This window comes from Cervus elaphus, chromosome 13 (genome assembly GCF_910594005.1).
Source record: "Cervus elaphus chromosome 13, mCerEla1.1, whole genome shotgun sequence".
Classification (NCBI taxonomy): domain Eukaryota; kingdom Metazoa; phylum Chordata; class Mammalia; order Artiodactyla; family Cervidae; genus Cervus; species Cervus elaphus.
In genome coordinates, this window is record NC_057827.1 from 60,244,135 (window position 1) to 60,268,497 (window position 24,363).

The window sequence follows — 24,363 nt, forward strand, 5'->3', positions numbered from 1 at the left end:
TAATGATTTGTAACCAAAGCTTGTCATCATTTAGAATGTTTTCTCTCAGAATGAGAGATGAGAATGATGTGCGCTGGTCTAAACCACCAGGCAAAAGCTTTGTTTCCAATTTAGAAATTCTCATGTCAAAGGAAGGAAAAGAATGCAGAGCGTATTTTGAATAAGGCCCCAAATATAAGTATAGGAGAGCAAATCTCATTTTTCCTTCCCTCAAAGTCCCAAACTAAAGGGCAGAAAACAAGGGGAGACAGGGTATAATTTCTGACTTTGAGAAATAACTGAGAAAGTTCATGTCAGGCACCTGTTCAGATGTGATTATTTGTTAGGCTAAGAGTAAGTTAGGGGCTAAGGTATTTTTTCTCTGCATGTGAACTTTCAGCTCACCTTCATGTGGCGTTTTTCTGTTTTTAAAAGTTCATGCTTCTTTCTTTCTGTCTGTGCCCTCCCACCCCTTGTGTGTTTCTCATTACATACAGCGGGGCTTATAATTTGTTATTTCTAATTTTGAATGTATGATTCAAAGAATACACACTGCTGTTATCTCAGGATTTGGAGAAGGAAACTTCTTTTTTGCCTCAGCTGATTTTTGAACATAACTGAATTGAGATAATAATTTAAACCAAGTAACCCAATGGATGTTTTAGTTGCTCAGCAGATTTGATGAATATTATCTTGTGGTTATTCTTACCTATTTATTTTACAAAGCTGGAAGGAAAATGTCTCTTTATTAAGATAAAACTTTGCTAAGGTATTTAAAAGTTCTCTAAATGCAAATTTGGTGTAGGTATTTGTCTTGCTGTTTGAAGATAACTTTGCTTTCTAGTGCCATGTTTTTATTTGCATTCCCTTATTCTTCCCAGGTGGCGCTAGTGGTAAAGAACCTGCCTGCTAAAGCAGGAGATATTAAGAGACCCAGGGTTCGATCCCTGGGTGGGGAAGATCCCCTCGAGGAGGGCATGGCAACCCACTCCAGTATTCTTGCCTTGAGAATCCCATGGACAGAGGAGTCTGGTGGGCTACAGTCCATGGGATCGCAGAGTCCAACATGACTGAAGCGACTTAGCACCCACACATTCTTCCCAAATTGGTTGTTGATACAACAACATAACTTCCATCCTGGGAGCAGTGCTTTGCTTAGTAGGCCATGTTATGTCCGAGTTTGTCTAGAACAGACCTTTAAATATTTAGAGGCAGCAAATAAAGTGGTGCTTTATTGATAAGTGAAATTTGACTGTAAACTTACTTGTGGGGGAGCCACCCACTGAAGGCCTTTCTTGTACTGACAGGACAACAGTCCCCTGAGAATGACAACACCATCAAGGACCTGCTCCCTGAAGATGCTGGAATTGACCACCAGACAGTGCACCAGCTGATTACAGTGCTCATGAAGTTCATGGCCAAGGATGAGAGCAGCGCCGAGTCAGACATCAGCAGCGCCAAGGCCTTCAACACAGTCAAGCGGCACCTGTACGTCTTACTCGGCTATGACCAGCAGGAAGGTTGCTTCATGATCGCACCTCAAAAAATGCGCCTGTCAACCTGCTTTAATGCATTCATTGCAGGAATTGCCCAGGTAAGTGGAAGCTTTCACGAGTCCTGCCATTAGGCTTTTAGTACAAACAAGTCATTAAATTCCATTTAGCCAACATTGGTTGAGTGTCAAGTTTTGCGCAAGTTACTTTATTGTGTTAGTCATTCAGTTGTGTCTGACTCTTTTGCGACCCTGTGGGCTGTATAGCCCTGCCAGGGTCCTTTGTCCATGGTAGCCATTCCTTTCTCCAGGGGATTTCCCGACCCAGGGATTGAACCTGTGTCTCCTGCGTTGCAGCTGGATTCTTTATCTTCTGAGCTACCAGGGAAGCCTAGGGGTGTATAGAAGACATCAGCAGCCTGATAACATAAAGGGAGTTGGGGATTTGCAGGGGTTGGGGAGGGGAGTATACATAAAACTTAGCATTTAAGAATTTAAAAAAATTATTTATTTATTCTTGGCTGCGCTGGATCTTCGTTGCTGTATGCAGGATTTCTCTTTCAGTAGTTGTGGCACACGGGCTTAGCCACTCTATGACATGTGAGATCTTCCTGGGCCAGGGATCAAACCTGTGTCCCCTGCATTGGCAGACAGATTCTTAACCACTAGACCACCAGGGAAGTCCAAAACTTAGCATTTCAGTCATTTTCAAATGTACTATTCAGTTGCAGTAAGTATATTCACATTCTTATGTAACCATCACCACTTTCATCTCTAAAACTTTTTCATCATCCTAAATTGAAACTCTATTCATTAAACAGTAAAGGAGTGTGGAATTTTTGTTTGTAGGGTTTTGTTTTTTTTTAAAATCCTTTCCCTTTTTTAGCTTCAAGTAGAGATTTGAGTTAATCATTCAACTTACTGCATATCATATTATCATCATTGGTATTTTCCATGTTTCTTTGTTACTCCTAACTACTGTGTTATACACCATGGTGTATATTTCTCATGATTTAACTATCCATTCCTTCAGTAATGGACACTCATATTGCTCCCAACTCCTCACCCTCTCACATAGATCATCAGTAACCATTCTGTACAGTCCAGTGATAGTTGCTCAGTTGTGTCCAACTCTTTGCAACCCCATGGACTGTAGCCCACCAGGCTCCTCTCTCCATGGAATTCTCCAGGCAAGAATACTGGAGTGGGTAGCCATTCCCTTCTCCAGGGGATCTTCCTGACCCAGGGATCGAACTGGCGTCTCCTGCATTGCAGGCAGGTTCTTTACTGTCTGAGCCATCAGGGAAACCCCAACCATTCTGTACATGCAGCCTTATTCAACAATGTGAGAGTTCTTTTGGGATATGGATCCAGGAGCAGAATTAATAGACCATCAGATATACATGGACTTCCCAGGTGGCTCAGATGGTAAAGAATCTGTCTGCAATGCAGGAGACCCAGGCTCAATCCCTGGGCATCCCTCAGATGCCCTGGAGAAGGGAATGAATACCCATTGCAGTATTGTTGCCTGGAGAATCCCATGAACAGAGGAGTCTGGAGGGCTCTAGTCTGTGGGGTCACAAAGAGTCAGACATGACTGAGTGCCTTTCACACTTTCAGTTCAGTTCAGTCGCTTAGTCATGTCAGACTCTTTGCGACCCCATGAACCGCAGCACACCAGGCCTCCCTGTCCATCACCAATTCCCGGAGTCCACTCAAACCCATGTCCATTGAGTCGGTGATGCCATCCAACCATCTCATCCTCTGTCATCCCCTTCTCCTCCTGCCCTCAATCTTTCCCAGCATCAGGGTCTTTTCCAATGAGTTAGCTCTTCGCATCAGGTGGCCAGAGTATTGGAGTTTCTGCTTTAGGTATATATATATATATATATGTAAAGTTTCACACTTTAGGTGCATATATATATATGCCTAATTTGACCAGTGCTACAAATCTAACTTTCCAAAATGGCTGCCCTAATCTGCAAAGGGTGTAGAACTTGGGGCTAGAGAGAAATGGATATGAATTTCAGCTCTGCCACTGTTATTAAAACTGTTACGGCCTTAAGCATCCTTGCTTCTTTGCTCATTGGTAGTAGATTTTGGGGGGAAAAATTAGAGACAACATATTGAAAATCACCTTCATGAGTGCCTGTCGCATGGAAGGAACTCATGATCATAGCTGTTACCATTTAGCTCAAATAGATTGCTAATATAGTGAACACAGAGAAGCAATGTGGGAGCAATATGCATGTCTCCTGCTGGTGCTGATAAGTAGATGAATCATCACTAATACTCACCTGTCTATGATAGAGACAGAAGACACCACTGCAGATAGCAAAATTCACTACCCTTCCTCCCTCACTTCTCTCTTTCTATATTCACATTATGTATATTTATTTTCAAAATATAAGCAAAAAATTAAAATGTAAATCTCCAGGAAACCCACGACAAAATAAGTTAGTAACATTTTGGTATATGTTGATGGCTCCAGATTTATATACATTCCTATATACATGCATACATACATAGGTGTGTGCATGTATAGGTAGCTTTCACTTTTACCATCTGTGTGAGAAGTAGGATAAAAATCCAGACTGCCCTCCCCCAGTACCTTCTGTAACTCATGTTTCAAGATCATTAGTAGTAGTAGTGTTAGCCGCTCAGTCGTGTCCAATTCTTTGTGACCCATGGATTGTAGCCTGTTGGGTTCCTTTGTCCATGAAATCCTCCAGGTAAGAATACTAGAGAGGCTAGCCATTCCATTCTCCAGGGGAACTTCCCAACCCGGGGATTGAGCCCAGGTCTCCCACATTGCAGGCAGGTTCTTTACCATTTGAGTTACAGAGAAGCTCTAATAAAAGCTATGCGCTTTTTCCTGCTTCTGAATACATGTTGCTGAATTGCTCCTGTCCTCAACTACGTGTATATGTCCACATGTTTTTTATAATGACGGGATCATTTATACATACTGATATATATATGTGCCTGAATGTGTGCATGTGTATGCATATACATGTATATACATACATAGGTCTGGGCTTGCCTGGTGGCTCTGTTGGTAAAGAATCTGCCTGCAATGCAGGAGACCTGGGTTTGATCCCTGGATCAAAAAGATCCCCTGGAGAAGGAATTTGCAACCCACTCCAGTATACTTGCCTGGGAAATTCCATGTCTCTTTTAAACCTAAAAATTGTTATGAAGCTCATATCATGTAAATAAATTTGTACAATATTCCATTTAATGTCTATAGAGTATTCTGTTGTTTTACTAATCTTTTGTAAAGATTACTAAATCTTTAGATTTCTAAAGATTACTAATAAAAGATTTACTAATAAATCTATTATTTACTAGTAAATATAAAAGATTTACTAATCTTTTAGTAATCTTTTGTTTTACTAATTCCATACTGTTGAATATGGAAGTCATTTTCAATTTGGAGTGGTTATGATGCTGGTTGTCTTTATGCATACATCTGGAAATGCCTGTCTGATTTATTTCCTTAGGATATGTTTAATTGCTATTTAAAGGCTATGTGCTTTTTCCTGAGTCTGAATACATGTTGCTGAATTGCTCTCCTGAAACGTTAGAGAAATACTCTCGCTAGTGGTGTCTGAGAATGCCTGTTTCCTCACATAATTACCAACTCTACATGCTTTCATTGATTCTAGTTAATAGTTTAATATGACTTCCCAGGTGGCCTAGTGGTAAAGAACCCACCTGCGTGCTGGGTCGGGAAGATCCCCTGCAGGAGGGCACAGCAATCTGCTCCATTATTCCTGCCTGGAAAATCCCATGGACAGAGGAGCCTGGCTGGCTACAGTTCATGGGGTCTCAAAGAGTGGGACGTGACTGAAGCGACTTAGCACGCACACAGTAGTTTAATAGGACATTTTCCAAGAGAAAATTTATTTTCAGCATATAATTAAGTAGATAAATAATTAGACAATTAAGTAGATGAAAACGAAGTTACAAGTTTTTAAATTCCTTGTGAGGTTGGACTTTTGTCCCTTTATGGATACCGGCCATTATTAATAATATTTTGTGAGATACCTGTTAATGATTTTGCTCGTGTTTTGATGGTTCAAAGTTTTCCTTTTGGCTTATAAATATTCTTTATAGTTTTCCTTCAGTTGTTAAATTTTTTTCCTGTTTCAGGTTATGGACTATAACATTAATTTGGGAAAACACCTTCTTCCCTTGGTGGTTCAGGTGCTCAAATACTGCTCTTGTCCTCAACTCCGGCATTATTTCCAACAGCCACCTCGTTGTTCCCTCTGGTCCCTAAAGCCTCACATCCGGCAGATGTGGTTGAAGGCCTTGCTTGTCATTCTTTACAAGGTGAGTTGCTGTAGTCAATCTTTTTTTTGGGTGGAACAATTCTTTTAGAGAGAACATTTAAGAGATCTAAGCTCAAAATTTTGTAAGATAGTAATTTGACCTTCAGAGGAAGATTCATGATGTACCATTAATATTCAGAAGTGAAGAACTTTTGGAATGAAAATAGAAATGTAGACCATGCCAGTATATACTCTAAAATGTTTAAAGCCGAATATGATGAACATCAATCCATAATCTCTGTTTATGCTCAGAACCTCATATTTTATCTATGTATTAATTATTACATCAGAAAACAAGAAAAGTATTTAAAATTGTACTCCTACATAATGTTTATGCCAGCTCATTTTCTTGAAATGAATTGAAATTTACAAACTGGCATGCATTGCCATCCATAATTTGGTGGTGCAAGAGGGTGGGAATACAATCACTTGTTCAATAAGACCATGGTAAGAATTGACGTCTCTGCTTTTATATAAATATATATATAGATATTTATTTATTTATTATACCCAGAAGAGACTGAGAAAAATAGCTAGCAAGATCAAGTGGAAAAGCTTACCCTTGAAAATAACTGTTTATGTTTTTCTCCCTCCATTTCATTGAGCAGTATCCATACCGAGACTGTGATATCAGCAAGGTCCTCCTGCATCTGATTCACATAACAGTCAATACACTCAATGCACAGTATCACAGCTGCAAGCCCCAGGCCACGGCAGGACCTTTGTATAGTGACAACAGTAACATAAGCAGATACAGCGAAAAAGAAAAAGGTACTTTACATGTCTCAATTTTATCCCAAACTCAGCTTGCATATGTGATACATTTCTGGACAATGTTTTCCTTAGACCGTAGAGGAGCACCCCCAGGTACTATTCTGGAGTTAAAAAAAAAAAAATGACATACTGCTTCATTAATTCTCCAAATTTCCCGTGAATGTTGCTGCTTTCCTTGTTTTAAAATGAGCACTCAAGAGAAATAATCGATATGCTTCTAAATCCCCTTTCATGAGAAATCATGTTTTGCAAAAAAAAAAGAAAAATTGTCTGCTGTCTGGTTAAGGAAATTTTGTAAGTCTTTTCCTTCGTGTTGGAAACATCTTGCTTTGGGCCGTGAAATGATTCTTGGTTGGTACTCAGTGGCGCCATGATCCTGTGCAACTCAGGTTTGCTTCTGACCTTGTGATCAGATTTGAATGGAGTCTAAATGTGCTGAAGTGGTCTTTCCTAGCCTCCTTATTCAATATGAATTAATTTAAAGCAACTGAAATCAAATATTTTGCATAGGTTTAAATTATTTCTAGTATCAACACTTGTTTGTATTGATAGCTTTTCTACAAAGGAGGCAGCAGAATGAAACTTTAGCTAGAGTAAACTTCCAGCCTGGATATTTTCAGGTGAGAACTGCAGAGCCAAGGTTTGTGTTTTTAGTGTCTGTTGCAGGGTGACTAGACTCATGAAAGGCGACATCATCTCATCCAGTCCTGGGAGAAAGCCAAGTGCCCCATGACTCTTGGTAGTGTTAGTAGATTCCTTTTTGGTAGAACTGCTCTGCAGATGTCTGAATAGGATGGATTGGAGCCAGTATTCTATTATTCATTTATTACCCAAAAGCTCAAGATGCTAGGTTGGCCAGAGATGAAACTGAGAGAAAGTTCTTTAAGTTCTGATACCATTCAGATCCTTCCTGAAGAGTATCTTGTCTACTATCTTAGGTCCCAGTTTCTGGGAAATTGGACAGACTCAGTTAAACTATAGATGTCATCAGTGTGGGGCTCAGTACTTGGGCCAATCCCAGATGAACATTTCTGGGTGAGAGGAGCCATGCTGAAGTCTTCCTGTCACTCTCATTCAATTCATTTTGAGAATTATCATTGATACAAAGTTATATAAGGGGAGTTGCATAACTCTTGCTCCAAAAAAGCTGTATTTTTCAAAGGAGAGTATTTTTAAGAACGAAATAAATAAAACAGGACATTGTATTGACAGGCTTCCTCATCAGTGCAGAAGTTCACTGGGAGTTTTGTATCCATTTTGATCATTAACCCTAATTTTTTTTTCATTTGACCAAAAAGATTATTTTGATTACTTTGTCTAGCATCTGCTGCTCAAATTTCATTTACTTATAGAATCTTGTGTTTAAGAGAGAATCGGTCCTTAAAACTTAACTCTAAGCTTATACTCCCTTTATACTCAGAGAATCTTAAATAATCATAATCATTTTGTATACAGGTAGATATAAATATAGGCCAAACACCATGATTTCAATGATGTTCAGCTTGAATAGTAGGTTAATTCCATTCACTGTGGTGTTAATGTGTTTTTGTAGCCTCTTCTCTTGCTGTTTTGTACATGGCTTTGGCCTTTTCAAAGGAAGAAAGAAGAAAATTTATTAAGGGAATTTTGTGGGTTGCAATATAATAACCTTTTCCTCATTAATGTGTTTTGGGGTTTCTCTTTGACTTAAAAGTGGCCAAATGGGGGTACAAAAGGACATAGAAACAAGCTTGCTAGGACTCTAAGTGACCAGTTTGTTTATGGAGCCTCAGGACCATAACAGTCAAAGATTCTTTCTGGGATTCATAAAAGCTGCCCATGGCAAACTAGAGAAGAGTCTTACTTTAGTGGGGAAATGTTATTTTCTGTTTACTTTTTCCTTTGTTTACCCTTTCAGTCCATAATCATTTGTGAAGCTTTTGAGATGACCAGTGGCTTTTCTAAGCTTTTTCTGTGTGTCATGTGTTTCATTATCAAGTGTAGAGTACAGTATTTTGCATTCACAAAGTATAAGGTGCATGTACTGTTAGGCTGTGTCTATGCCAGTTCTCAGATCCCAGGAAGGCATGTATTTGTGGAAGGGGCAAGATCTACTCATTTTGTTTAATTTTCTTTTGCCAAATTAGCCTGAAAATTCACCCAAAGCAGGCACATTTCAGGAGTGTCCCAGATTCCTGACATGTATTGGTTATCTGATTATTAAGTGCATTGAAAAGGTTCCCCATGAAGGCTCTATTGGAATATTGAGATGCCTCTTTTGAAAATGCTGCCCTTTGTGACATGGAAATTGAGGGGCAAACTTGTAACAGTTTGTTCCGCTCAACTTATGAATAATTTGATGCCTGAATAAAATGCCCAGCTGGGCTAGACTTGGGCTGGTGTAGGAACCACCCCAGACTGTGTTCCATGATGCTTTTGTTGAAATGCTTGTGTAGACACAGCCTAAGAGAGAATAACCTCTTAAGTGTAATTTTGACTTTCTCTCCCCAATTAGAAGAAGATAGTGTTTTTGATGAATCTGATATTCATGATACACCTACTGGACCCTGCAATAAAGAGTCTCAAACTTTTTTTGCAAGATTGAAAAGGATAGGCGGCAGCAAAATGGTGAAATATCAGCCGGTTGAGATGAATGTTCAGAGAAGTATGAATTTTTTCCTCTTAGTAATTTTATGCAGAAATGTTGTACTCTACCATTTGTTTGGGGTGAAATCTTAATTTTATTATGTTACTACACATTTTAATACTGTTGATTTTATATATATGTATGCATAACCAGTATATATATATACACACTTATATATATACGTGAATTGACAGATACATCATTAACATCATGATTGTCTTAGAGGGCCATTGCTTGATTTGATTTGTTGCGAAATGTTTGCTTCCCTTCCACACAATTTGAATACAGTTTTCTAGATCGACCTCAGCCAAAAGCGATCCCCTCTCCCGCACACAAATGAATAGAGCTGAGGGATTATCCTGAAGCCTGATTTTGGAAATAAGATCTTAAACTGCCATTTGGGGGTTCTTTCATTCCAAAGTTTTCTGGTTTTTGAAATTAGAATGAACCTGATGAAAACTTGGCCAGAAAGTCAGTTTTCCCTTTTGGTGGAGCTGGGGTTGTGATTATTATTGATGCCAATTGTATGCCCAAGTATGAGGGGAAAAGAAAGTTGAAATCTCCAAGTAAAATAGTACTAGCTTTTTCTGTTTTAATCAGGTGAAATAGAACTGGCTGAGTATAGAGACACGAGTGCATTACAAGACAACATTCTACAGTGTGTGAGAGAAGAAAGCATTCAGAAGAAAAAGCTGCGCTCTTTAAAACAAAAGTCTCTTGATATAGGAAACGCAGACTCCCTCTTATTTACGTTAGACGAGCACCGTAGGAAGTCCTGCATAGACCGCTGTGACATAGACAAGCCTTCTGCCCAAGCTGCTTATTTTATGCAAAGACAGCATGACCACGGACGATCTAGACAGAATTCCGCTACAAGGCCCGACAGTGCCGATATCCCCGAGAACCTAGCTGTGGAGGGTTTTCAAGAATCTCGGAGGCCGGTGATACCGGAAGTTAGGTTAAATTGCATGGAGGCATTTGAGGTGAAAGTTGATTCCCCAATAAAGCCTGCCCCCAAAGAGGATTTAGATCTGATTGACTTGTCCTCAGATTCAACATCCGGGCCTGAGAAACACTCTTTGCGCTCAACGTCGGATAGCGACTCGCTTGTGTTTGAACCTCTTCCCCCTCTGCGAATAGTGGAGAGTGATGAAGAGGAGACCATGGACCAAGGGAACGAGGGCGCCTCTGGTCAGAACGCCGCCTCTTTCCCCTCCGTCCCCGGACACCCCTCTGGCCTCAGCCTCAGTACAACGCCCCTCGTGCAAGTGAGCGTGGAGGATTGTTCCAAAGACTTTTCTTCTAAGGACTCAGGAAATAACCAGTCCGCGGGTGACAAGGGCGCGTCTCTCATAGCTCTGGAAGACCCCACAGACTCTGAAGAGCTAGTCAAGCCGGAGGAGCTGCAAGAGTTTTCCTATGGCAGCCCGCTCACGCTGAAGCAAAAACGAGACCTCCTTCAGAAGTCTTTTGCCCTCCCCGAGACGTCACTGGACGATAACGCTGAGCCCAGCCCCGAGGAGGAGAAGCCTGGCGGGCTGATGCCAAGTTCAGGGACAAAAACTGTCCTCCTCAAGGTCCCTGAAGATTCAGAGAACCCGATGGAGGGTGAGAAGCCCAACGCCGTCGCTGAATCAGACACGGAACAGAACCCCGAGAGGAAGGCAGATGAGGAGGGAGCCGAGGAGTCGGAATTTAAGATTCAGATTGTCCCCCGGCAGAGGAAACAGAGGAAGATTGCGGTCAGTGCCATCCAGAGAGAGTACCTTGACATTTCCTTCAACATTCTAGACAAACTGGGTGATCAGAAAGATCCAGGTGAGCGCCTCCTTCTTTCTCCCAGCCGTATGTTCAAGTTTGTGCCTCTTACTTGTGAGGGTCTTGGCACTAAGTATGCATCAGACTCTCTGCCTTAAAATGTCAGGGGATGACGTTATCATTGCTTCATTATCACTCTGAACCCTTCCTGCTTACTGCAGCGTGTTGGATTCAGATGTGGTTCTGTTGGCTCCATAAATGTTTCTGTATTGGTTGTTCCTCAACTCTATAGTCAATTCTTGATCACCCTTGGCAACAAGAGGCAATGATAAATTAATATCAAGAATTCCAAATATCATTTTTGTTTTCCTCAAACAGCAAAAGTCATTAATTGAACTCTTTTTGCTTTCTTTTTTTTCCTTGCTGTACTTCAGTGAATTATGATACAGACCAAAGGAGGAACAAACAGAAAGGGCTAAAATAAAGCAAAGAGTACTTGGAATGATTGAGAATTGATTGTAAAATCATTTAGGGTCTATAGCTGATTACATATTCTAACCAAATATCAGCAGCCTGGCAGACATGGTGTGCCCTTGGGAACCAAAATGAGCCCAGTTACACCCCACTCTAATCCATGGTCACCAGTTGATAGTGAAGCTGCCAGAGAACTAGATCTTCTTGCCTCAAATGCCACGGCTTGTGTTTCTTTGGAGGCACTGATTCTAAGAGGGATTAACTTGAAAAAGTGACAAGTTGATAATCCAGCTCATCCTAAAACACAGTCCTCTGCTCTGTTATCATAATACTGATCAGAATGTCTCTTAATTTCTCAGCTCATATCTTTAAAAAAAATAGAATAGGAATCTTCAGAAAAAATAGGAATTGGTCTGGGATGATTATTTTAGTAGATTCATAGACTGAAAGACATTGGGCACTGGCAAAAGTCTTGGGGACATCTAATCACCCCTCATTTCCTACAGGAGGACACCGACCCTGAGGAGGTGATGTGCCCCGCGCTGGGTCGCACATCACTTCTCCCTCACTCCACAATAAAAGCAGCTCCCGAGAGAATAGGCTTGGCCTTTTTATTTGTTCCGGGCATTTCCTGAGGTTTCCAGCAGTTCTCTGCCTCATGAGACAGAGCTGTGTAATCTCAAAGGTGCCCTGTAAAAATCTGTTGAATGAACATGAATGTAGTTGGAAAAGGTCATGCTCCAGCAGGGCAGGGGGGGAAGAAAAAGATTCTCATGATAACAAGAAAGTTTAAGCGTGTTTCTAAGGAAACTGGGACACCTTTTTATTATTTGGAGCCAAGAAAATTTTTGCATATAGATGGAGGAAAGCACTGACCTATTATAGAAACTATGGAGGTCTACAGGTGGATGTATAAAGAACCTTATAAAGTCTATGAGGGTATGGCAACCCATTCCAGTATTCTTGCCTGGAGAATCCCCATGGACAGAGGAGCCTGGCAGGCTACAGTCCGTGGGGTTGCAAAGAGTTGGACACAACTGAGTGATTAAACACATAAGGTCTATGTATGGGTATATAAGAAACCATTTAAGGTCTATAGGGTGGGTATATAAGAAACTATATGAGGTCTCCTGGGTGGGTATATATGATATATAGGTTGTATATAGGTTGCCTTATGTATGTTTTCATGTATCTGTGTGTTTGCCTTCTTTATTCATCCTTAGGTCAGATTGTTCCCCAGGCTGCCAAGAAGGAGATTGGTATTAAATTAATATATTTGTTACCAGAATAAGAAGGGAAGTATCTGACAATTATGATGACATACATTTAAAGTTTTCATAGTATAGATTATACTATCATAATAATTTTATATCTGTATAGTGTCCCACAGATCACCCCTTCCTTGCTGGGGGTTGGAAGGAGGCTCACATGCTCAGAGTAAGACTCAGGCTCCCTCAGACCTTCTTGCCTCTCTCAGTGGTAGTCAAGGGAGACCAGACCTACAGCCTTGCTGTTGCAAATCACCTTGAGGCTATCAGGTCTCATGGCATTGTGTACTTTCCCTCTGTTCATGTCAGTCCCTGCAAGAAGCCCCAGATCTCCCTTTTTCTCTCTCACTCCCGTTTCCATGAGGCCTTGCGCATGTCCTGTCCAGCACCTTTCTTCTATCTTATCCCAACTCCTGAAACTTTTCCTCCATCAGAAATGCATCGTGCTTCATGAGCAAAATCCATTATATGCTCTCTCTGTTGTTTTCCTTTACCTTCCTAGTCAAATGAAAGTCCAGCTCTTCCCTGAAGATACTATGCCTTAGGCTAGGGCCAAGGTGTGGACACCTTCCTTGCTCATCATTTCCCCTTTCAGACTATTTCCACGGTGTCTCTAAAAACACTCAGCTCTGAATCTCACATTATTTACCCCCAACTTTCTCACTGATTGACAATTTTAACATTGGGCTCATTTTTACTCTTTCCTAAACTATTCCTGTCTCAATTCTCGTTGATTTCAATATTAGTACAGAGAGTACAGAGTCTTAGTACAGTGTCTTCTGACACCCTGGCTTCTCAGCTCCTTGAATTCATCTTCTCCAGAGACTGTTTTTCATCTTCCACCGTTGCTCACTCATTCCCATGATCATATCACAGAACTTGTTATTATCAGTAGCTGCAGACTGTCCATGATGTCAGTCCAATGTCTCCCATTCTCTGATTACCATTTCCTTTCTCTCTGGATAGCACTGTATTGATCCTGTTGCCTTTCACTATCCCTCCCCTACTTCATGTCTTTTCTTCTCGAGTCGATTATTATAATCCCTCCCTGCCTCCATCATCCCTGACCTTTGCTTTTTTCAGACTTGCTTGGCTAAACACAACCCTTGTCAAATCTGTCTTTCCATCTACCAGCACCTGTATCTATCAGATGAGTGTGACTGGAGGAAAACATGTAATAGTATTGACTGATCTCATTTTAAATTCATGACTACAAACATCAACTAGGTCCTTTAAGCTACTTGGCAATCACATCGTATATCCCTCATCCATTTACGTTTCCATCCTCCTGACATAGCTGCTTTTCCTTTCAAGCTTTCATGTCTCTTCCTATTTGACCTAATCAGGAGGGATTTCCACATCCTTCTCCCCCATTATCTGCCTCCCTTCTGTCGTCTACACTCGTACACCTGGGCTGCCCAGCTACAGGTGAACTGTGCTTTGGTCTGAAGTCAGCCTTTCTGCATGTGGATTCAGTTCCGTCTCTCTTACTTACTCAAGAATGTAGACCCGGAAATTCTCCCCTCTTGCTCTTCCCTTAGTTTTTTCTAAGATACGTTTGACTTGAGATGCAAACGTCATCTCATTTATGTCTCTTAAGAAAAATTCCTGATCCCAATTCTCCCAATCGTTATTTCATTTTGCTTTCTCCCTTTTAGCAAAACTTTCCCCCCTTTTTTACTGATGTAAAATTGATACACAATATTATATTCATTTCAGGTGTACAACATAGCAATTTGACATTTACATAGTGCGTTACAGTGATCACCATGATAAGTTTAGTTACCATCTGTCACCATTTACAGTAAAACAATGTTGTTGACTATATTCCCTATTCTGTATATTATCCTGTGACTCGTTTTATCACTTAAGCCTGTGCCTCTTAATCCTCTTTACTTATTTTGTGCATATCTCCATCCCCCTCCTTTCTGGCGACCACCAGTTTGTTCCCTGTATCGGTGAACCTGCTTCTGTTTTATTTGTTCATTTGTTTTGTTTTTAAGAATCCACATATAGGTGAAATCATATAATATTTGTTTTTCTCTGTCTGATTTACTTCACTTAGCATAATACTCTCTGAGTCAGTGTGAGTGAAAGTTGCTCAGTCGTGTCCAACTCTTTGCAACCCCATGGACTGTAGCCCTCCAGGCTTCTCTGTCCATGGAATTCTTCAGGCAAGAATACTGCAGTGGGTTGCCGTTTGTTTCTCCAGGGGATCTTCCCCACCCAGGGATTGAACCCCAGTGTCCTGCATTGCAGGCAGATTCTTTACCATCTGAGCTCCCAGGGAAGTCCCTTAATACCCTCTAGGTCTTAGCAATACTTTTAAAGGAGATATCTATAATATCACTATCTCCAGTTTCATTCCTATGAAGCTTCCAGAGTTCACTCAAATGTCACTTGTCAAGGTCACCTGTGGCTTCCACTGTTAAATCCAATGGTCACTTCTTAGGTATTATCTTCTGACTCAGTAGTTCACAAAGTTTCTCACTTTCATTTCACTTGGCTTCTAGGATACACATTCTCTTGGTTTTCTGCATATTCAATGGTCATTCCTTCTCAATCTGTTTTTTCAATTCCTCCTTATCACCCTAATGAGGGAATTGCCTAGGGTCTTTCTCCTTGGTCCTTTTCTCAGTTCTGCCTACACTGGTATTGGTGATCTCATCTAGTGGTGGCAATCTCATCTAGTCTTATGGTTTTCCATATTTTCTGTATGCTGAGGCAACTCCATTAGGTACCTGCTCCTGGAATAATGCTGCATAACAAATATTCATACAAATACCAGCAACATTTAACAATATGCATTTCTTCAATTCAAGGGCTATTGATTATCTGTGGATCAGCTAACCTAAGCTGGACTGGGTGGCCAGCCTCCTCCTGGTACCCTTGAAGGCTGGAAATATTTTTTTTATGGTAATGGAAGAGGCTTGAGAGCAAGCCCAATTGCATAAGAGCTCTCTAAACCTTTGGTTGTATTATCCCTGCACACATTCCATGAGTCAAAGCAAATCACCTGGATGGACCAAAGTCAAGAAGAGAAATATATTCTGCCTCTTCAATGGGAGGAACTTCTAAGTTACAGGGCAGAGGTCATTGACTCAGAGAGGAGTGAAGAATTGGGGCCGTATCTGCCAAGTATTGCATGAGACATACTCATACTCAAAAAATGATCTGTTGTTTATCTAAAATTAAAATTTAACTGGGTGTCCTCTCTTATCTGGCCACTTTAATCTACCTTGTAAAATCTACCCAGAATCTGGCCCTTTCTCACTGTCTCCGGTGCTTCCACTTTGGTCTGAACTATTAACATTTCTTATCAGGATCAACTGCTATAGCTTCCTAGCTGGGCTCCTGCCTTCTTCCCTTTTGCCTTCGTATCTTCTCAGCATAGCAACCACAGTGATCTTAAAAACATGAAATCTCATGTTTTTTACTCTGTTTTTACTGAATAAAAAGTAAATTTTTAACCTTTACTCTGCTTAAATTCCTCCACTGACTCTCATTTCGATCATATTAAAAATTCAAGTCCTTTATATGGCTGGAATCGTGTGTGTCTTAATTCTCATTAGTTCTCTGACTTCATTTTTCAATTAATTAGTTCTCTGACTTCATTTTTGCATGATTCTCTCCATATTTCTTCTATTCAGCCCCAGTGGCTCCTGCCATTTATTGAACATTCCTTTTATTTTCCTATCTTGAGGCTTTCACACTGGCTGATCCCTCAGCCTGAAACTGTCTTCCCTAGATACCCGAAAATGCCTGACTCTTTCTCTCATTTTGCTTAATTCTCTGACCAAACATCAGGTTCCCAATGAGGCCCTTCCATCCCTACCTGGCATCTTAGAATCACTTTCTCTTCTGCAAAGACTTACTCTCCTAACATATAATAATTTATTTACTTTTATATATGTTAATTATTGTCTGTTTTCCCCACTAAAATGAAAGTTCCAAAGGCAAGGAATTTTCTATGGTTTGTTCTTTGTTTATATCCCAAGTGCCTAGTAGAGAGCTGGCAAATATTTGATGAATGAATGAATCAATAATATGATATTTTATTCACATCAGTATGAAAAATTGAATAGAAAAATTTTCAGCTAAGTGTATAGCTCTATTCAAATATTTGTTGTCAAATTATATATAGATGGAAGGCTTCATAAAGGCCTTAAGAGGACTGATTTTCTGTCAGTCCCATAATGATTTAAGACTGAGCAAAAATTTCCTGGCTCAAAGAATCTTCATACACTAATGATTATTAATAACTGTCTTACAGTAATGATGCTTCTTTGAAACTAAAGATACCAATGATTTTAATAAGCATATCCAAACTCTAAAAGTCTCAATAATATATCAAAGAATTCTTGCTTTTAAGCTTTCTCATTCTGCATCACTGGTAAGGTTATTATGCCGTGTGTGTGTGTGCTCAATTGTGTCCACCTCTTTGCGACCCCATGGACTGTAGCCTGCCAGGCTCCTCTGTGCATGGAATTTTTCAGGCGAGAATACTGGAGGGGGTTGCCATTTCCTTCTCCAGGGGATCTTCCTGATTCAGGGATCGAACCTGTATCTCTTGCATCTTCTGCATCATCAGGCATATTCTTAACCCCTGTGCCACCTGGGAAGCTACTGTTACTATTATTATTTATGGCATTCTAGCAGCAAATATAGAGACAAATAAGAGTAAGAGACGTAATTGTGCTTGTTTTTAACTAGTGGTTTGTGGAAAATACCTAGGAGAAAAACAATAACCTAATCTTCAATATCTTAATGACTAAGGAATTTAAAATGAATAGTAATTTTATACTTTATATAGGAGAGTTTGGGAAACATTGTAACAATTATACTTTTTTGTTATCAAGAAATTTCTTACCTGACAATCATATCTATTCAGAAAGACCTCTGAGAATGAAAAATAGATGTTCCCAAATCAATTTAAAAGCTTTTCTCCTCAACCCCAACCTAGGATGTATTTTACTTTCATTTCCGACAGTTTAATAATCACCCAATCGAACAGCGTCAGGATGCTTACATTGTATGTGTGTGTGAATGTATGGTGACTTGCTCTGGGGCAAGAACAAACAATTGGTAATATATTGCAGAGGAGGAGACAGTTGTCATGAAGCTTATGAATTTGAGGTCTTTTAGGGTGGACATGTTGTAATCATGGAAGCCCTAGTGGTAATTCCAGACTGCCCATTGAGTTCAATATATAGAGAGTATTGCTTAAGATGGCAAGGAGGCTTATAAAGAATTTTAGCGGTTTGCTGTCATAAACTATTGAACTTTTAAAAAACTTTAAAGAGTCATCTTCACCTAGAATAATGTGGGACAGCTTGTTTCTCATTATGCACAGATGAAAAAGACAGTATTATTTTGCAGAAAATATTTCAGCTTAGATACTTTTGTCAATAGCAGAAACAAATGATGCAGTCTGTTTCTTGCTCAACTAATAAAATAGAATATAATAAAATTTTATTTTATTTTCTAACAAAATAGAAAAATCTGAGTTACTAGTAAGTAATTATTCTGACTTAGATACAGTCCCTGCTTTTAAATTAGTTATGGTTTAGCAGAGGTTCAGTTCGGTTCAGTCAGTTCAGTCGCTCAGTCGTGTCCAACTCTTTGTGATCCCATGAATTGCAGCACACCAGGCCTCCCTGTCCATCACCAACTCCCGGAGTTTACTCAAACTCATGTCCATCGAGTCGGTGATGCCATCCAGCCATCTCATCCTCTGTCGTCCCCTTCTCATCCTGCCCCCAATCCCTCCCAGGATCAAGGTCTTTTCCAGTGAGTCAAATCTTCATATGAGGTGGCCAAAGTATTGGAGTTTCAGCTTTAGCATCAGTCCTTCCAATGAACACCCAGGACTTATCTCCTTTAGGATGGACTGCTTGGATCTCCTTGCAGTCTAAGGGACTCTCAAGAGTCTTCTCCAACACCACAGTTCAAAAGCATCAGTTTTTCGGCGCTCAGCTTTCTTCACAGTCCAACTCTCACATCCATACATGACCACTGGGCCTTGACTAGACGGACCTTTGTTGACAAAGTAATGGCTCTGCTTTTTAATGTGCTATCTAGGTTGGTCATCACTTTCCTTCCAAGGAGTAAGTGTCTTTTAATTTCACGGTTGCAATCACCATCTGCAGTGATTTTGGAGCCCCAAAAAATAAAGTCTGACACTATTTCCACTGTTTCCCCATCTATTTCCCATGAATTGATGGGACCAGATGCCATGATTTTAGTTTTCTGAATGTTGAACTTTAAGCCAACTTTTTCACTCTCCTCTTTCATTTTCATCAAGAGGCTTTTAGGCTTTTTAGTTCCTCTTCACTTTCTGCCATAAGGGTGGTGTCATCTGCATATCTGAGGTTATTGATATTTCTCCTGGCAATCTTGATTCCAGTTTGTGCTTCTTCCAGCCCAGCATTTCTCATGATGTACTCTGCATATAAGTGAAATAAGCAGGGTGACAATACACAGCCTTGACATACTCCTTTTCCTATTTGGAACCAGTCTGTTGTTCCATGTCCAGTTCTAACTGTTGCTTCCTGACCTGCATACTGGTTTCTCAAGGGGCAGGTCAGGTGGTCTGGTATTCCCATCTCTTTCAGAATTTTCCACAGTTTATTGTGGTCCACACAGTCAAGGCTTTGGCATAGTCAATAAAGCAGAAATAGATGTTTTTCTGGAACTCTCTTGCTTTTTCGATGATCCAGCGGATGTTGGCAATTTGATCTCTGGTTCCTCTGCCTTTTCTAAAACCAGCTTGAACATCTGGATGTTCTCGGTTCACGTATTGCTAAAGCCTGGCTTGGAGAACTTTAAGCATTACTTTACCAGCGTGTGAGATGAGTGCAATTGTGTGATAGTTTGAGCATTCTTTGGGAATGCCTTTCTTTAGGATTGGAAAGAAAACTGACCTTTTCCAGTCCTGTGGCCACTGTTGAGTTTTCCGAATTTGCTGACATATTGAGTGCAGCACTTTAACAGCATCATCTTTCAAGATTTGAAATAGCTCAACTGGAATTCCATCACCTCCACTAGCTTTGTTCATAGTGATGCTTTCTAAGGCCCATTTGACTTCACATTCCAGGATATCTGACTCTAGGTGAGTGATCACACCACTGTGATTATCTGGGTCATGAAGATCTTTTTTGTACAATTCTTCTGTGTATTCTTGCCACCTCTTCTTAATATCTTCTGCTTCTGTTAGGTCCATACCATTTCTGTCCTTTATTGACCCATCTTTGCATGCTTCCCCAATGGCTCAGTGGGTAAAGAATCTGCCTGCAATGCAGGAAACACAGGAGACATGGGTTCAATCCCTGGGTCGGGAAGATCCCTTGGAGAAGGAAACCCACTCTGGTATGGTGGCCTGGAAAATCCTATGGACAGAGGAGCCTGACAGGCTACAGTCCATGGAATTGCAAAGAGTTGGACACGACTGAGCAGCTAGCAGATGTTATGGACAGGTAAATAGACACTTGCATTTTAGTGTGTTAATTTTGGTAAAGGTTAGGACAGGGTACTCTGGGATTACATACACATGATCCAGTTTTTTGTTTGAATGTGGGTGTGGGGATCCTGCTTGCCCTTTTGGAGGAGGAATTATCTGTACAAATTGAGATGTAAGTGATAGACAAAGGTGAAGTGGTAACATGAAACAGGTGGATTACCTGTAAGTGTCTTTGGGATTTGTATGAAAAGATATCCAGTTCTTGAAAGGTGTGGGAATATGTGATGTGAGCGTGCCAAGCCCTAGCTTTGTAACTGTGCTGTTGTTAATCTCTGAGAGGCATATAGACACATGCAGAGTGTAATGTGGAAGCAACTCTCCGTGGAACTTTGAAGTCAGTGTGTATGAGGTTCCAGTAAAGTCATTAGTAGGGCCAGAAAGTGTGTAATGATTTCAATGGGAGTATTGGGCAAGAGGGGAGAATATATGGAAAAGTTTCCCAAACTTGCTTTTAGTCAGTGTCCTGAATCCTAAATAATATTTTTGTTGGTAGATCCTGCTACTAAAGGACTTTCAACTTTGGAAATGCCGCGAGAATCCTCGTCTGCCCCTACACTGGACGCGGGTGTGCCAGAGACGAGCAGCCATTCCTCAATATCAAGTAAGGTTTCCTTTGATGATCGTTTCACTTGTCCATCGACTGTAGAACATTATCTGCTGCCTTGTTTTCAATTTCACAGTCTTGGTATTGTTTTTTTCTTTAACGTTTGTGTTAGCTTCCTAGGTAATGCTATGTTGTGTGTTCTCAGAGACTATGAGATAGAGGTCCACTTTTGTCAGCATCTCAAGTGTTTGATAAATCAGTATGGTTAATGATAGGCCAAGAATCCTAATTTGTTATGGAATAATCACTGCATTTCATAATTCAGTAAAATAAGTATTATATATGACTGGATTAAACACAAGACGTGGAACTGGTTTTGGGACAAGTGAAAAACACCGTCTGTGACAGAATTTTTACATGAAGCACCTTTGTTTAATTTGAATCACCTCCATCATTGACAAAAATTTTCTCTAAGTTGTCATCAAATAAATGTATCAGATATATCATGATTCCAAAGTTATTTCTGAATGTAGCCCTCTAGGATCAGAAAATTAAATTGGCATGAAACTTTACTGGATCTATAGGAGGCAACTATTTTGAAACTGTCCTGTGTTGTTGGGTCCTAGATTTTCCCCATGAGGAGCTTGCATTCTACTGAGGTTTGAAAATAAGGGTGTCCATCTGGCTCAGTGGAGTCAATTAAGAGATTTTAGTATGGGAAATTCTCAGAGATAGAAAGATACAAACAGACCTGTAATTTCCGCAGACCCTCGTCACATGTGCTGATATATTTTGTGTTCCATGTGGATGCTGCCTCAAGGCTAGTGAATTTTCGTTTGACCATCTTTTGAAGTAAAGATGATCTTGAAAACCAGATAAAGATCTTAACTTAAATGTTGGACTGGTAGTATGGAACAACATCACCTTCATCATTCATTTATTCATGCTTTCATTCATTCAGCAACTATTTATTAAGAGTTTGCTGAGTGCCAGGCATGATGCTTGGCACTGATGATCAAAGGTGAATAAATAAGATATAACCTGTTCTTCAAGCATTTACAGACATAAATAGCAATAATAGCTACCAATTACCATGTTCCAGGCACTGTGCTAAATGGTTTATACACATTGTTAGTCTATTAAGTCCTCCCTTTGGTACTGTATGACAGATAGTATTGACCCAGTTTTATAGACTAGGAAACAGAGGTTCAGAGAGGCTAAGTGACTTGTCTAAATTTGCACAGCTATTAAGTGATAGAGATAGGAATTGATGCTAGGTCTGTTTGATTTTTCAAGTTCATGGTATTTTTTAGTATGGAACACAGCTTAGAGCTTCCCCGGTGGCTTAGTCGGTAAAGAATCCGTCTGCAGTGCAGGAGACCTGGTTTTCCCTGTGTTGGGAAGATCCCCTGGAGAAGGAAATGGCAACTCACTCCAGTATTCTTGCCTGGGAAATCCCATGGACAGGGGAGCCTGGTGGGCTACAGTCCATGGGGTCTTAAAGAGTTGGACACAACTTAGCAACTAAACTTAGCGACTAGCCGCTGCCTTAGAATAACTTAAATTCAGTTATAATGGAGATTATAAAAATTCTAAGAAAATGTTTCAAGTAACATTCATTTTCCCTTTTGATAGCAAAGACGAATGGCTCATTCTGAACCTAATTGTTCTTATTTATCACACACAAAAAAATCTGTTTTAAAGCATGATAAAATACCCATTTTTAAGTCCACATACTAAAATCATGAAAATGTATCTTCTCTTCCTAATTTGCAAGAGTCATCTAAAAAGAGGTAGTGAATTACATAGTTAGAATTCCAAGTTGAGTACGATTGGGTCAGGATGACTAACTCAGTTTGACTTCAGTGCTAGCTAAATGTATCACAAAATAAATGTGTCAGATAAATCATGACCCAAAATCATGATTGAATCCAGCCGTTTGGGATTTAGCATAATGCATCATTAGATTTCCGCCTTTCTCCTCTTCTCCATTAAAAGCATGTATTGGATACACACCAGTTTTTGATGGTGTGTTCTTAGAGGACAATGCCAGGTGCTTTATACACTGTGCTAAACATGAAGAGTTTTTACTCTCAGGGAATTCTTCTGTCTTTAAAATCAACTGATAATTGGAGAAATTGTTCTATCACTAGAGGTTTTTAATCTTTCTTTGATTTTGTCTGATAGATGCTAATTTTTAAATTTGGTAGATCTTCTCAAAGATTTCCACTTTTGAATTTTACATGAAATTTGTTGAATTTTCTGAAAGATTGCTGCCTTTGAATTTTACCCAAAGCTGCACTTTCAGGTGAATCATGAAGCTGTAAAATTTACCAGTCAACCCCAAGAATCAGATTTTTCATATTACTTTGCATAGTCATTTCCATGAATTCAGTTAACATGGAGTCCAAGACGCAAGAATTCCCATCACACCCCTCTCTTTTGCTGTTTGTCAGCTGATTATTTTGTAGCTAAACATGCCATAGCCACCATGAATGAAGCAGCATGTTAATTACGTTAAAAATAATGTCATAATTGAGTTCACATCACTCCAAGTTGCTGTCTTGGTACCATGACTATGAAACCTGTATATAACATGTAAGGCTTTCTAAGGGCCATACAGACTTATTGGTTTCTACCATCCTCTTCTAGACCGTATAAATTTTAGAGCTTCAGTTTCTGAATTTGTCCTTATAAGAAAGTAAATAACCCCAAATTCTCAAATATCTAGTTGTTTGGGATCATGCAGAAAAGGCCTGTCAGATATGCCCTTCCTTTCTCACTGGGTTGGTGACAGGTATTAGTGGGACCACTTGAAGAGGAAAAGAAGGGTAGGAGACAAATTGCTTTCTCACTCAGCAGTCTATTGGCAGAAGGGCTTTTCACTGTTTTTCTGGTTTGAAAATGCTTAATGTACTTGACATATCAATCATGGGATATCTGTCAGTGCCTAATTGCAAGATAAAAATGTTACCACTATTTCATTTAAAACAAAGATGTGTACTACAATATGCTTGTGGAATGTTATTTGATTCACATTTTTCAGACAGTAAGCAGAGGCTTATATAGAGATTGAAAACAGCATTGATTTTGGAGTCAACACGTTTTGATTTTATGACCACTTCATTAACTCGTTGGTTCCAAGTAACAATTTCATTTGCTTCAATTTCCCTCTAAAAATTGGGGTTGATGTGTGTCATCCTACTCCAAAATATACATACACACACACACACACACACACACACACACTCACACAGGACCTCAGGGGGATATCAGGAGACTGAAACCATGTATGCACAAGCTCCATTAAAGAAAGTTAAGCTATAAATTATTTACAGAAGTAGTAGTATCTATCTGGAGCCTTTTGAGGAACAAGAAAGAGTATATAAATGAAGAAGTAAATGAAAAGATTATACTGTTGTAACTGGGGTAAATATTTACAGGCTACAGATGAGTGCTCATAGCCACTCTTTCTTCCTTTATTGAGTAAAGAAAGGCGCCAACAATAGCATAGTGCCTTAGTTTTTCATCTGAACAGAAGCATACAACTTACTAAATGATTATAAATAGCGGATGAAGGTTCAATTAAGAT

General features: G+C 39.9%; 1 protein-coding gene across 5 annotated transcripts in view; it reads left to right on the top strand.

Annotated features, from left to right (window-relative positions):
• The window catches only part of UNC79 (unc-79 homolog, NALCN channel complex subunit), a 267,633-nt gene that overhangs the window by 173,565 nt on the left and 69,705 nt on the right, over nt 1-24,363 (top strand). For 3 of the 5 annotated variants that reach the window (XM_043922505.1, XM_043922506.1, XM_043922504.1), the window contains 6 exons: nt 1,287-1,573; nt 5,627-5,809; nt 6,417-6,579; nt 9,077-9,226; nt 9,809-11,026; nt 20,721-20,828. In XM_043922505.1, coding sequence (XP_043778440.1) covers nt 1,287-1,573; nt 5,627-5,809; nt 6,417-6,579; nt 9,077-9,226; nt 9,809-11,026; nt 20,721-20,828 — 2,109 coding nt within the window. The remainder of the gene's footprint in view (nt 1-1,286; nt 1,574-5,626; nt 5,810-6,416; nt 6,580-9,076; nt 9,227-9,808; nt 11,027-20,720; nt 20,829-24,363) is intronic. The other 2 variants (XM_043922507.1, XM_043922508.1) reach the window with 1 other exon arrangement.